Here is a 15,085-nt window from a genome sequence, read left to right on the forward strand (position 1 = left end):
AGGAGAACTGGCCCCCGACTGAGCCTGGGTTCTCCCAAGGTTTTTTTCTCCCTTCTGTCACCTGATGGAGTTTTGGTTCCTTGCCGCTGTTGCCTTACCTTCTGGCTTGCTTAGTTGGGGACATTCAATATTCAACAATATTATAGATCTGCCTTAAAGGTGGATGATGATGAAATTATTTTTTGTATTATTTTCATGTTATCACTGTGAAGCTGCTTTGATACAATCTGTATTGTAAAAAGCGCTATATAAATAAAGATGACTTGACTTGACTTGACTTGGTCATCCTCCATTACGGACATAGCGGCGGGCTGCGGCTGTTGTCCGTCGGTGAGCGACTCGAGCGAAGCGTTGAGAGGAGCTAGCGGCGGTGGCGGCGGCAAACTCCTCGTGGAGGGAGGTTCCGGGACCCGCTGAGCGCGGCGCTTCTTACGGCGCGGCGCTACAGGGGGTGGGTGAGCAGCTTCGGCAAATGATGCAAGGCGAGTCCGCAGAGTCGCGATGGGCATCATGTCGCAGTGATGGCAGCCGCCATCACCGAGAGCGATAGCTGCATGTTCCTCGCCCAAGCAGGAAACACACAGCAGGCGGTGGTCCCCGTCGATGAGCGCGGCTCGGCAGGAGCCGCAGGAAACGCGAGACATCTTTAAAAAGACACTCGTGCTCTTTCTGTGAGAAAAAATGCGTGTCGCAGTAGGCGAACACACACACAAAACACACACAAAGCAAAAGGATATTCCACGCCGGAGAAGCGCAGCAGGGAACGGCGGCTGAAGGCGGCGAAGGCGGCGGCGACTTCAGATAAGGGCTCGTCCTGCTGAAGTGCTGTTCCAAACGGCTGTGGCGGCTCGAATCCAATTCAGCGATGCGTGCAGCTTCGTGAATTTTAGAAAATCGGTGTGTTAGACAGCTATGCTCGTATTTATAGGCCTAGGCCACGCCTGTTTCGGCGGGAGATGACGCAGAATGGGCGCGAAGCGTCCTCATTGGTCAGCGTCTCTGGCCTCGCATAGGCTGTGCTTTTCTGGCGGAGCAGCCAATGGGTGAGCGATATTGCTCCGCCTAAGGTTGTATGCTACAGAAAAGCGTTTTACATGTTTACAAAATTAAGGATTAATTTTTAGGCTTCAATCTCGACAAAGAAATACTTTCCCGTAGCGTTCTTTCGACGCAGTACGAGAGAACTCTACGTAAGAGAACTTCACATGCTACACACTCATCAGAGACTTATTTTACATCTTGTGAAAAGGGCATTATAGGACCCCTTTAATGTCATACACTAACAGAGAAAAAAATGGATGGAAAAAGAAGACACAAATACATTTGAAAATATATATATTTTTTAAATCAAATGCTTTATTAATGTTATAAATATAAAAAAAATTATACCTTTTATTATATATATATATATATGTTTTTTTTTTTTTATGTGAAAGTGACATGTGAAGGCTAGGAATAGTAACCCATACTCGAAATTTGTCCACTGCATTTAACCCATCCAACTTAGTTCACACACATTAGGAGCAGTGAGTAGTGAACACACACACACACTGCAAAACGTGATCAAAAACACCCAGAGCAGTGGACAGGCAGTTTTGCTGTGGGGCCCAGGGTTTGATTGGGGGTTAGGTGCCTTGCTCAAGGGCACCTCAGTCATTTCCTGCCGGTACTGAGAATCGAACCCGCAACTTTCGGGTTACCAGACTCTATATTTTAAATAATAAGTAATAAAATACATTGGCATATTCATGGCATAATACATCAAATCTCATAGTTACAGTTAGAACAGTTAATCATCATTTCTCTTTCTGCATAAATTGGGTGTATTACTGCTTAAATATCTTGATTTGTTTAGATGAATTTTATATACATGAGTTCCAGCCCAAGCATTAACACTAAAACCAAATAAAACCCAAAAATGTCAAAGACAAACATGAAAATATCTAACTTAAACATCCACTGATTTAAAAGCATGGATGTGTTTTGAACGAATGTTTTGTTGGAACCAACAACAACAATAACAACAACAAACTGTGAGATGGTAATTAAGGAAATGAAATGTATAATAGGAGCTGCTGTAAAAGCTAAGGTCCCTGCAACACACACACAAAAAAATTTAAAACAAAAGCTTAGATCAAATGAAGCCCATGAGCTGAATTTCATTAGCTGGTAATAGCATAGAATGTAAATACAAAGGAAATCTGAATTACGTTCCTGTGGTTAAAGAAAGGGGTATATAAAAATGCAAAAACGGTTTGTAGTATTTGTATTTCATTTCATTATCCTTAGAATTTTAGTCAACATAGAAATAAAAAAAAAGTAATTCAGTCCATATGAAGATGAAGGAAAATCCTCCAATTGCAGAGATTTGTCCTGATCAAGAGATGTTAATATCGGCGCGTTCTGTCATCATCTTGCCGAAAGTATGGGTTTTGGACACCATTTTCCACTCCTCTCCCACCGTGACCGGAGTACGCTGGGGGAACTTGACCCCTATAGCTCACGTCCTCGTAATCAGAGTATTGCTATGAAAACACAAATAATGATTATAAACACTTGCAGATTATTATTAATAAAGGAGATTTTATTACTTGGATCAAACTGTTAGAAACGTTCTTACCCCTTTGCTCTCTGGGCGATCTCTGGTCACCAGTGCCTGATTGCTCCCACTATTGGTCATCTCCAGATTGTTAGACTTCCAGCTGGCATCAGGGTTGGCCCGAGGGATCCTGGGAACTCCTGTAGGTTTGTGTAATTCCGTATTGCCATAGTTTGAGCTAAAGTCTACCTTGTCTGAAGAGCTGTCCTTTTGATCCCTGCAGTCGTAAGTGTATGCACAGACAAAAATTAGTGTGTTGCATCCATAGAATGTTTGTGTAAACAGACCTAGAAAATGTGTCCTTGACACTCACCTGCAGCTTACAACGATCAGGGCCACAATAAAGATGATCAGCAATGCACCCAATACAGTGGACACCACGACCACAACCAAAAGATATGCTGTAACGAGAATTTTCATTGCACAGAGATGCATAAATGTTCCTCAAAATAACTGAGCGTGCCAGAGAAGATGCAGCTTGATTCTGATGATGGCGATTATGATTACTTACGATCATTGCAATTAAATCCAGAAAAGCCAAATGAGCACCTAAAATAAGCAAAACAGCTTTCAGTGATCCTGTGCAACCACAACACCCATAATGACATATATTACATTACATTTATGTTTTGGCACTGTACACCTTAAATACAGGCAGCTGTTTCTTTACGGAGCTATTTCTGTTTGATCTTAAAAAACGTGTAACCTTTATTAGTGTAATCTCATATATTCAGATTGATTCAATCATAATTAATGATATTTGATTTGAATAAAACCACTTACAGATCCATTACATAAATTCAAATGGCTTGAACATTTTCATGGGTGAGCCTAATGAGTATGTAATATTATAGAGGTCCTTAGTGGACCCTGGAAAAACTTTAATAGAATTATTTATGAAATAATAATGAAATTTACATATAGAATCATGAAAATCTCTCATGATATGATGCAAGTGCATACTTTTCACATTTGTTATCCACTGCTTTTTCCCCATTCGGACAAGCTGTAAAAAGATGGGAGCACAATAGTAAAATTATCAGAACCAATCTGAATGTTTCAAAGTTGTGCATATAACAGTGAAACAAAAATACTTACATATGCAGGAAGTGGATGTGAAATCTGAGATGATGTACCCTTCTTTGCAAGTACACGATATAGTACCATCTCCCTCACAGTTTGTGGTGGACTGGTCACACGTATTCGAATCACACAGACTGATTTCTGTGATTTGAGTAAATAAGTAAAAATGTACCAATGTATGCTTCATTCCTAATTTTTTAAATGGTTAAACATTTCAATATTCTTGAAGGTAAACCAGTTAAAAGAAGCCGTAGAAACATACTGTTGAATGTTTGAAATTCATCTATTTGGGTTTTCATTCCATCCGCAATCAGGTTTGCAACTGTTTCAGATGTGGCAGCGGAATCCAATTCATAGAAATTCTGCACATCTGCAATTATACTGCCAGGGCTGAAAGAACGGGTACAATGAAATTATGATGAAAAACACCCATGCAACAAAACTTATTTTATATGAAATAATTCCTGTAGGGAAGCAAAATGCTGTTCAAAGTTTTAGATTTTATCTAAGGGTCAAATTAAAACCCTCTACTTTGAATCATAATGCTAAGACTGAAAGTGCCAATTATTATTTGCAATTTATTTACCTGTTATTCAACAATGGTTAAAAGAAAACTAAAAGATCAGCCTCAGTTAAATAAGGATTATAAAAAGAAAAACGAAAGCTCAGCCTCAGTTAAATCTTTAAAAGAAAGGCTATTATAACAACTGGTACTCACCTTAGACTCAACACGGTGGAATTAATGTAGCCTTTTTGTTCCTTGATCCTTGATCCCAGAATATTTCTGAGCTGTATTTTGGGTTGAAATTAGCTGTTACTTACTTACAACCATTTATTTGTATCACTCATCCTTTACATAATAGGAAGAATGGAAAATCTTTAAGCTGACATGATGCTGCCATACAGTGTCGGTTAGGACTGAATCTCTCCTCAAATCAAAAGGAAAGTCTCTTACCGCCTTCTCAATTTGATATGCTTCCTCTTGAAACAGTTTAGATGCTCCGTTAGCCATGTCTTCTTGAAATGTCTTGTTAAAAGATAAACTACCAGGGAACACCTTAGCTGCAATTGTAAAAAAAAAAGAATATAACATAAGTGAATATATTCATTGATAAATTGGTAAAAAAGTAATTATAATACTCAGTCGTGCCTGATGTTGTTGTGCTTGTATTGTTATATTCTCAGATCACAGGAAAGCAGATGATGGCAGTTTGATTCGTAATCAAGCTTAATTTCTGTACAACAGGCTGCTCGGTGGCTGTTTTATGCATATTTATGTGTCACACATCTGCACTTGTTTTTTTGATGATTCAAAACTGAGCAAATCATACCTAGAGTACACCCTCTTTCCAGATAAACCAGTCCAGGCCGGCAGGTGCAAGCAAACGTGCCCTCAAACCGTTCTACACAGGTACTGTCTCCAACACAAGGATTTGGTACACAGGGACCTTGAAAAAAAAAAAAAAAAAAACATAATGCCATTTTTACCCTGCAGGAACTTAAAATGATCTTCTCCAGCAGAAGTTTAAAGATTATAGTAAATTATTTTCTGGAAATTATATAGTTATATCCTAAAATGACAATTCTCACCCTCATGTCACCCTAACCCTGTAGAACCCTTGTTTTTTAAGTAACATAAAAGGAGAAATCCTGAAGTATTACACTGATTGCTCTTTTCCATTAAATTACAACAAACGGGACTGAAGTTTTCAAGCTTTAAAAGAGGCTCAAAGCACCAGTATCATAAAAGTAGTCTATATGACCTATGTGGTATATTCCAAGTTTTACGAAGCTAAATGAACAGACCGAAATTTAGGTTATTATTCACTGAAAATCTAGGCATCTGCCCCATAGTGTCACCTTGGCAAGTTCATTGTGTAGCAAATGCAATGTCTTAAATAAATCAGTTGATCCAGTTAACAAATCCAACGCACATGGCACCCTTTAGCGTCAATATGAGACGCAGATAGATATGGGCCAGAAGGCGCCTCCTAGCGGTCTTCGGTCTAACCCTTACCCTACCCCAGACCTAAACCCAACCATAACCGAACAAAGCTCTGTGCATGTCATATTGACGCTAAAGGGTGTCATGTGCGTTGGATGTAGACGAAATGTCAAACATGTCAGTATATGACGCCCTAGGATGAGAATGCGTTGCAAGTTCACAACAGGCATGAACTGGCCATCGGGAACAACGGGACATGGTGAGCCGGTCGAGTGGACGGTGAGCCGGTCGAGTGGACAAATCTGTGAAACGATGGAGACCTTCCCCCTTACCCCATATCCTGCGCTGTTTTTATTGGAGCAAATAGGAAACTCCAAAAGGCAAATATTTCACAACTGCATTTGTAACGAAATGGCGCTATCCAATTAAAATGTGAATCCGCAGCAGCGCAAAAGCAGAGTGCTGACAAACTGCTCTACTCTTCCGCCACTCTATCATATCATAAATAGCACAAATCTTGATCCATAGGAATAAGACACATACTTCTGTGTTAAACACTGGTGTGACATAGAAACATTAAGGTTCTGTGGTGAAGCTAGCTGAAAACAGCCACCAAAATGACAAGGTAAATTGGAAGACTTTGTGCCATAGACATAATTAAGCTTGTCAATCCAGAATCACCCTTATAGAAATTTACATTGCAGTTACTATATCACTGTACAGATATGTTTTTGCACATTTATTATATATTAAATGGAATATAGACTATTGCACTTTTATAGAGGTGGTTTTGTGGTTTCTACAGTTTAGGATATTTTTTCATAACAAATTTCGTAGTTTATGTATGCATAGTTTAAGTTTATAATAATCATTTTATAAACCATAAACCTATGGTAATTAGGAGCACAACTTTGCCTGTAACTACCATGATCTTACACTACAGTTAAAATGTGCAAACTTTTCATTATGGCAAAAGACACTTTTCAAAAGCCAGTATCCCACTTTTTAATTACAAAGCTTTATTTTCTTTACATATGTTTAGTTATAATGAATTTTAATTTAGGTAAAATGTTAATTCAACAAGTGCCTGATGAAAAATCAATATCAGTGTCTTACATCCACAAGGAGTTACCTAGAATTAGAAATGTTATTGTTGTTAATAGCAATAAATTTACGTTACTGCACTCTAGCTCAAAATTAGTGTTACTGTCAAATGTGACAAATAAAAAAATTATTTTATTTGTACATTTATTTAAGTGTACATTCATGGGGGAACCCATGGGCCAGATGGGCTGAATTTGCAGGGCTGAATTTTAGCTCCACTCCAGCCCTGGTTCACAGATTGGTCTGCTCTTGGGTTTAACTCTGACTTAAGGCCCCAATATACTTCTAGTAAAATCGAAGAACAAACTGATGTGACGTCATTTCGAGGAAAATGAGGCCAAAACTAACTTCATTTGGAGTTCGTTTGGGGAGTTTGAAACAGCTTGCCAAAGCAAACTTTCCGGAACTTTCCACCTTCTTTCACATGGAAATCTTTTCTGGTTAATTTCTCCTGTAGAATCCTTCGAGGTCAGACGTCCGTGAGTGAAAACATGAACACAGTGGAGAGCTGCTTTATAGTAAAAAATGAAGTTGATGAAACGAGACATTGACACTATTTTGTTTAATATGGTAAAGCTGCTTGATTTTAAGCAATCTATTGTATAAAGTGCTATAATAAATGAGACGTGACTTTACTAGAGACGTGACTTTACAGCCGAATTGCAAAGCTCGTCCAAACATATCCATGTTCCTATGATCAATGCTTTTCTTATGCTTTGTTCAAAAAATGCTTGCTGTTTTCTCCATTTTGTTGTGTGTTTATTTTGATATTGAGACGAAAGCGTGCAGCACATAGTATTTACATATTCAGTGAAAAAATTAAAAATACCTTCACTGTGAGTATATCAGGGCCTTTAATAATCCAATCGCAGGAGATAATAGCTCATTGGAGGGGATTCAAATGGAATAATGGCTTATATTTCATTCCGTTGAGTCAGATCTACTGTATAGCTGCATAGAATTGAGATTACAGCAAACAGCAGTGTTAGGAAGTTTCACTACAGAAATAAGTGACCTAGTCGGAAAAAAAACAAGCCCAAAAGAAGCAAAAAACAGTTTTTTTTATTCCTTAAACTGTTTCTATTCCCTTTCATAAAAATGCCTCCTACTCTCCTGGAACTTTATTCAAGGACCAAGTGAGCATCTCGTCACAGCATGAATACACTGAATTAAAATGGTGTTTTTATTGTCCTCCAAACTAACAAGACACTTAAACTCTAGCCACGTTTTGAATGAAGATATGATTTACAAATTTAATATGTGTGCAGTGTGTACTGATGATGCCTATGAACTTTATTAGTTAAGAAATGTCTTACTGTTGCAGCTTGCAATGGAATTCGATGCTGAATCAAATTACTTTAGATGTGAAAAATAGTTACAGTCAGTTTGTGGGTTCAGTAACAAAGTCTTTAAATGCATGCATCTTTAGCACGAATAACAGCACCATTTCAGTTGAAAAGTACTTACACTAGCAATGGCATTACCAGACAGTGAAACATAATCACACACTAAATAATGATAAAGCGGTGAGAAAGTATTCTGGAAATAAGTCCAATGAAACCCAATCCGTGACTGTCCAAATATGTGAGCAACTACAAAAAACAAACCCAAATTTGCTTATAATAAGCAGACGTACAACTTTTAAAGAAAGTCATATGGACCCCTTTATGACACTTCTAGGATTTTTGTCCTTTTTGAAACTTGAAGGGATCACTTCTTATGATTAAAAGTTGCTATGTGGCCTTTGGGCCTGCTAGTGGGATTTTGGACTATGGAGGTGTGAGTACCTTGTGTTGTAGACATAGTAGTGGTGGCAGCAGTTGTGATGGCAGTAGTACTGTCTGTAGAATTGGATGTGTCTGTGGTAAAATTACCAGTACTCGTAGGATCTGTAGGGAAAAGTTTTATGTTAGGGGAGGTTACTGAAAGATCACAATAAACTCCAACAGGGTAAGGACTTTGAGCTTGAGCTAGGAATTAAACTCACACAGTTTCGCTATGTGTCGGAGTGCTGCCCACGAGGATATGGGCTCCGAAGCATAATCATTCACATCACCCTGAAGGCGTTTGTTTTGTGATAATGGCCAAATGACTATAGGCTCATTGTCCCACTGGTAGCACTTTATACAGTCCTATTACCCATGTACATACTATGACTTATTATAGTTATAACAATAACTGGGTAATAATTAGGTACTACTAACCATGGACCCCTAAACCTAACCTTAACTCATGTAGTTACTTTATATGAGCCAGTATTTTCTTAGGTAAGTATATTGTAAGTACACGTACTGTAAAATAAAGTGCAACACGATTGCTCAATTACATTACACGATTGAGCAGACTGATATCATTGCCATGGACGACAGCGAATATTAAGAAATATTCGACAGGTGAATGACGTGATGGAACCATCCGAATGGAGTGATCCAGAGAGCTAAGATCAGATTAAAGACGACTTCTTCTTAATGATTACTAGTTGTTATGTTTGGGCCTGCTGGTAGGTTTCGGACTATGGAGATGGGAGTAGGCTACCTTGTGTTGTAGTTGCGGCGGCAGCAGTTGTGGCAGGAGTATTCTCTGTAGAATTGGATGTTATGCCTGTGGTAAAATTACCAGTACTCGCAGGAGCTGTAGGGAAAGGTTTTATGTTAGGGGAGGTTGCTGAAAGACCACAATAAACTCTAACAGGGTGATCAATCTCATATCACCCTGAAGAAGTATGTTTAGTGATAATGACTGTTGGTACAATATCCCAGATAATATACAGCTACTCATCAATAAATACATAGACATGAAATATTGATTTGAGTTTAAATAATCATATACCTTCACTTGTATTTTATCTTGCTTCCGCTCAAACAAATAGTAAATTACAATGTACAAAACAACTGGTCTAGAACTAGAAGAAACACTACAACAATATAACAGGTCCTCCAAAGTCATTTTCACTAGGCTTCATGATGAACGTTGCATGAAAAAAAGAAAAACAGCTCTCATCGCATCCGCTTGTCGGATAAAGTATTAATGTCAGTATGAACTGATGGGGATATCTATGGACTTTTTCTAACCTAACTAGTTATTGTTTTATTCAATTTCAATATCTAAATGTTAGTAAGAAGGAGAAAAAAAAAAACTTTTAGATATCAATCTGCATATGCAATGGACATCGGTTATGGTCATCTTTAGTGGATCCTCTGAAGGCATCTTGAATAAAACAGCTCAAGATGTAACAAAGCACATACAGAAGATTTGGACTGAAAGTGATGCAACTTGTTTTACAGAATACGCAATTTTGTTCCTCATAAGCCGTATTGGTAACTGAGACGCAAGATGGCACCAGTTGGGTTTGTACGTATAGCAAAAGAGATATGCCGTTGTCATGAACGAGTCGACGGTGAATTTTAAGAAATATTCAAAAATATCAACCATCAACACAATAGTGAATAAAACTCACGTAGTTTCGCTATGTGTCGGAGTGCTGCCCACGAGGATATGGGCTCCAAAGCATAATCACTCATATCACCCTGAAGGCGTTTGTTTTGTGATAATGACCAAATGACTATAGGCTCATTGTCCCACTGGTAGCACTTTATACAGTCCTATTACCCATGTACATACTATGACTTATTATAGTTATAACAATAACTGGGTAATAATTAGGTACTAACCATGGACCTACCCCTAAACCTAACCTTAACTCATGTAGTTACTTTATATGATCCAGTACTTTCTTAGGTAAGTACACTGTAAGTACACGTACTGTAAAATAAAGTGCAACGTCCCACTTGTTATTACGACACATGAAAGTAGCGCCGTTTCAATTACACGATTGAGCAGACTGATATACATTATTGCCATGGACGACAGCGAATATTAAGAAATATCCGACAGGTGAATGACGTGATGGAACCATCCGAATGGAGTGATCCAGAGAGCTAAGATCAGATTAAAGACGACTTCTTCTTAATGATTACTAGTTGTTATGTTTGGGCCTGCTGGTAGGTTTCGGACTATGGAGATGGGAGTAGGCTACCTTGTGTTGTAGTTGCGGCGGCAGCAGTTGTGGCAGGAGTATTCTCTGTAGAATTGGATGTTATGCCTGTGGTAAAATTACCAGTACTCGCAGGAGCTGTAGGGAAAGGTTTTATATTAGGGGAGGTTGCTGAAAGACCACAATAAACTCTAACAGGGTGATCAATCTCATATCACCCTGAAGAAGTATGTTTAGTGATAATGACTGTTGGTACAATATCCCACATAATATACAGCTACTCATCAATAAATACATAGACATGAAATATTGATTTGAGTTTAAATAATCATACACCTTCACTTGTATTTTATCTTGCTTCCGCTCAAACAAATAGTAAATTACAATGTACAAAACAACTGGTCTAGAACTAGAAGAAACACTACAACAATATAACAGGTCCTCCAAAGTCATTTTCACTAGGCTTCATGATGAACATTGCATGAAAAAAAGAAAAACAGCTCTCATCGCATCCGCTTGTCGGATAAAGTATTAATGTCAGTATGAACTGATGGGGATATCTATGGACTTTTTCTAACCTAACTAGTTATTGTTTTATTCAATTTCAATATCTAAATGTTAGTAAGAAGGAGAAAAAAAAAAAACTTTTAGATATCAATCTGCATATGCAATGGACATCGGTTATGGTCATCTTTAGTGGATCCTCTGAAGGCATCTTGAATAAAACAGCTCAAGATGTAACAAAGCACATACAGAAGATTTGGACTGAAAGTGATGCAACTTGTTTTACAGAATACGCAATTTTGTTCCTCATAAGCCGTATTGGTAACTGAGACGCAAGATGGCACCAGTTGGGTTTGTACGTATAGCAAAAGAGATATGCCGTTGTCATGAACGAGTCGACGGTGAATTTTAAGAAATATTCAAAAATATCAACCATCAACACAATAGTGAATAAAACTCACGTAGTTTTGCTATGTGTCGGAGTGCTGCCCACGAGGATATGGGCTCCGAAGCATAATCACTCATATCACCCTGAAGGCGTTTGTTTTGTGATAATGACCAAATGACTATAGGCTCATTGTCCCACTGGTAGCACTTTATACAGTCCTATTACCCATGTACATACTATGACTTATTATAGTTATAACAATAACTGGGTAATAATTAGGTACTAACCATGGACCTACCCCTAAACCTAACCTTAACTCATGTAGTTACTTTATATGATCCAGTACTTTCTTAGGTAAGTACACTGTAAGTACACGTACTGTAAAATAAAGTGCAACGTCCCACTTGTTATTACGACACATGAAAGTAGCGCCGTTTCAATTACACGATTGAGCAGACTGATATACATTATTGCCATGGACGACAGCGAATATTAAGAAATATCCGACAGGTGAATGACGTGATGGAACCATCCGAATGGAGTGATCCAGAGAGCTAAGATCAGATTAAAGACGACTTCTTCTTAATGATTACTAGTTGTTATGTTTGGGCCTGCTGGTAGGTTTCGGACTATGGAGATGGGAGTAGGCTACCTTGTGTTGTAGTTGCGGCGGCAGCAGATGTGCTGGCAAGAGTATTCTCTGTAGAATTGGATGTTGTGCCTGTGGATAAATACATAGACATGAAATATTGATTTGAGTTTAAATAATCATACACCTTCACTTGTATTTTATCTTGCTTCCGCTCAAACAAATAGTAAATTACAATGTACAAAACAACTGGTCTAGAACTAGAAGAAACACTACAACAATATTACAGGTCCTCCAAAGTCATTTTCACTAGGCTTCATGATGAACGTTGCATGAAAAAAAGAAAAACAGCTCTCATCGCATCCGCTTGTCGGATAAAGTATTAATGTCAGTATGAACTGATGGGGATATCTATGGACTTTTTCTAACCTAGCTTTATTGTTTTATTCAATTTCAATATCCAAATGTTAGTAAAAAACTTTTAGATATCAATCTGCATATGCAATGGACATCGGTTATGCTCATCTTTAGGGGATCCTCTGAAGGCATCTTGAATAAAACAGCTCAAGATGTAACAAAGCACATACAGAAGATTTGGACTGAAAGTGATGCAACTTGTTTTACAGAATATGCAATTTTGTTCTTTGCTGTAGAAACTAGAAACTAGATTTCCTTGGATACAAAACCCCAAAAAGAAACAAATATATAATGGTCATCAAAGAGATCAAATGGATAATCTGACTAGTTGAGCAACCTCAGATATATTTGCTGTTTTATTTATTGTATTGTAAACATTTTGTGGGAAAACATTATTAGATATATTATGCTTGTAGTGAATGTGTAGTTTGGATTCTTTTTTATTGTGTTATTAGGGCAAGAGACATTAAACTAATTTGGAGTAGTTAACCTTGAGCTGGCACTTCCTTGATGGTAAATGGCAATGTGAACTTTGTTATCTTCATTACGAGGTCTGAGTAACTGCTGACATTTTATTGCTTTCAAAGTCCTTACCATTTTTTGATTGGCTTTTCAAAGATTATCTACTGAAATGATTAGCCTAGATATGGTGTGACAAGACCCCCAACTAAAAAAGAAAAAGAAACCTTACATACCATAGCCTAATTGTTAGTTTTTCTTTTCATTTCTTCAAGTAACATTAATGATAACTTAAAAGCAACTAAGTTTAGTAGGGTTAGAAAAGTAAAGAATTACATTTCAAAGCAGCACACTGATCGAAAACTCTAATAAATGGTTTACCCAACTGCCCAGCCTTTCTGCAGATAAATAACAGAAAATCCCAGTGTTGATTTAGGATTATTAATTACTTGCAATGACAAAAGTTTTACTGTAATTCTATTGCTATATTTGTAGACCACCTTTACATAAAAGCTTTCAAACAATCCAAAACTGTGCATTATTTTTTTTCTCAAAGTTGTCCGGTTATTATTTCACCTAGATTAATATTTAATAACCTTAAATCTAAGCTCAAAAATCCTTTTCATCTTCCTTGAAAAACATCTTCAATGTTAACAGACATAAAATAAGTAATCATAAATTTAAGCCAAGAAGTCAAGGGAAGATTTACGTCCGATTTATAACTCATTAACAACAGGGCAATATTTACAACCATAATCATATTTTAAAACACGTGTAAACCAATTTGTAATCACGATTTAACACAATAGTACAGATGTCCATAAGAAAATATTCAACAGTAGCCTAGCTAAAAGGAACTTTTACTTTTTTGTTTAAACTAAATATGACATTCCTACCAAATTTCTCTATTCCAATGTATTATAGGAAAGAAAAACACTCACTTTCTTGTGTAGACAGAGCAATCAGTAAGCCGAAGATCACAAGTGTCTTGAGTTTTATATTCATTTTCAGATTTTAGTCCCAGTGGCAGTACAGTAGCCTACGTATAATAAGAAATAGGACGCCGTAAAGAAATAAGCAGATCTTCCTGTGACAGGTTGTCTGGCACTGCCCTAAGTTCAGTGATTAGAAGGTCTTGGATAACCTAGTTTAAACGCCGTGATGAAGGGGCAGTGCTAAAATGAATAATGACGGTCGTTGACGTCGACGGCAAAGCCACGCCTCCTGGAAGGGTACCGCGAGAGCGAGCAGATGGCCATGCTTTCGAGTCGCTCTCGCGGTACTTTGATGTCATACACTGATCGGTCTCTGTATGACATCAAAAAGATGATCGCTCATCTTTAAATAGAACACACCTAGTTAGTTACTTAGTTAGTTGACTGAATATGTTTAAAATATTAATATTTAAATATATACTTAATTACATTCGCACGTTTTTTAAATAAAGCCCTTACATCTGTATTAAAGGGTTAACTTAGTAGCCTATAACGACATCGTTAAAATAGTCCAGGTGACAGTGGTTCAACCTTAATTTTATTAAGCGACAAGAATACTTTTTTTGTGCGCAAAAATAACAAATTAATTTAAAAAAAAAATGTTTCTCGTCTGTAATTAAATGGCTGTTTAGGGATCAGAGAGCTCTCGAATTTCATCTTAATTTGTGTTCCGAAGATGAACGTAGTAGCTTAATCATTTTTATTTGGGGGTGAACTTTCTGGGCCTTGAAAGTGTAATTAAATCGCTTTTTATGGAGGGGTCAGAGAGCTTTTTTACATCTGTAGTAGAGTCATCCACTTGCTTTTTAATATGTGTAAACAGGGCTTAAGCGTAAACAATAGCCTACATTATGATTATTGACACAATAATTATTTGGAAACAGTCCCTACATTTCGAAGAGATATGCCACAACGTAAACAAACGATATTTAACTTTTCTTTACTTAACCAACTGCATCATTGCACTGATGACATGTAGCCTACCCACTTAATCAGAATAAAACTTAA

General features: G+C 37.4%; 1 protein-coding gene across 1 annotated transcript; it reads right to left on the reverse strand.

The window, feature by feature from the left end:
- Positions 1 to 1,427: 1,427 nt before the first annotated feature.
- On the reverse strand, positions 1,428 to 14,234 carry muc13b (mucin 13b, cell surface associated). Its single transcript, XM_079596352.1, has 15 exons — positions 14,024 to 14,234; positions 12,270 to 12,338; positions 10,768 to 10,863; positions 9,267 to 9,362; positions 8,519 to 8,620; positions 5,014 to 5,130; positions 4,638 to 4,744; positions 4,401 to 4,471; positions 3,945 to 4,072; positions 3,698 to 3,823; positions 3,563 to 3,605; positions 3,111 to 3,148; positions 2,913 to 3,000; positions 2,621 to 2,816; positions 1,428 to 2,525 (listed from the first exon to the last, which is right to left on the reverse strand). Exons 1-15 carry the CDS (start codon positions 14,085 to 14,087, stop codon positions 2,388 to 2,390), a joined length of 1,479 nt encoding a protein of 492 aa, XP_079452478.1. The 5' UTR covers positions 14,088 to 14,234; the 3' UTR covers positions 1,428 to 2,387.
- Between the last annotated feature and the right edge of the window lie 851 nt (positions 14,235 to 15,085).

This window comes from Phoxinus phoxinus, assembly GCF_949152265.1.
Source record: "Phoxinus phoxinus genome assembly, chromosome: 21".
NCBI lineage: Eukaryota > Metazoa > Chordata > Actinopteri > Cypriniformes > Leuciscidae > Phoxinus > Phoxinus phoxinus.

Bases quoted from the DNA above. Each gene is read 5' to 3' on its own strand.
- muc13b (XM_079596352.1), bottom strand. From the start codon at position 14,087: ATGAATATAAAACTCAAGACACTTGTGATCTTCGGCTTACTGATTGCT. The intron at 9,363-10,767 runs GTAGCCTACTCC...CTTTCCCTACAG, and splicing joins CGCCGCAACTACAACACAAG to CTCCTGCGAGTACTGGTAAT. The intron at 3,606-3,697 runs GTAAGTATTTTT...ATCTTTTTACAG, and splicing joins CACATCCACTTCCTGCATAT to CTTGTCCGAATGGGGAAAAA.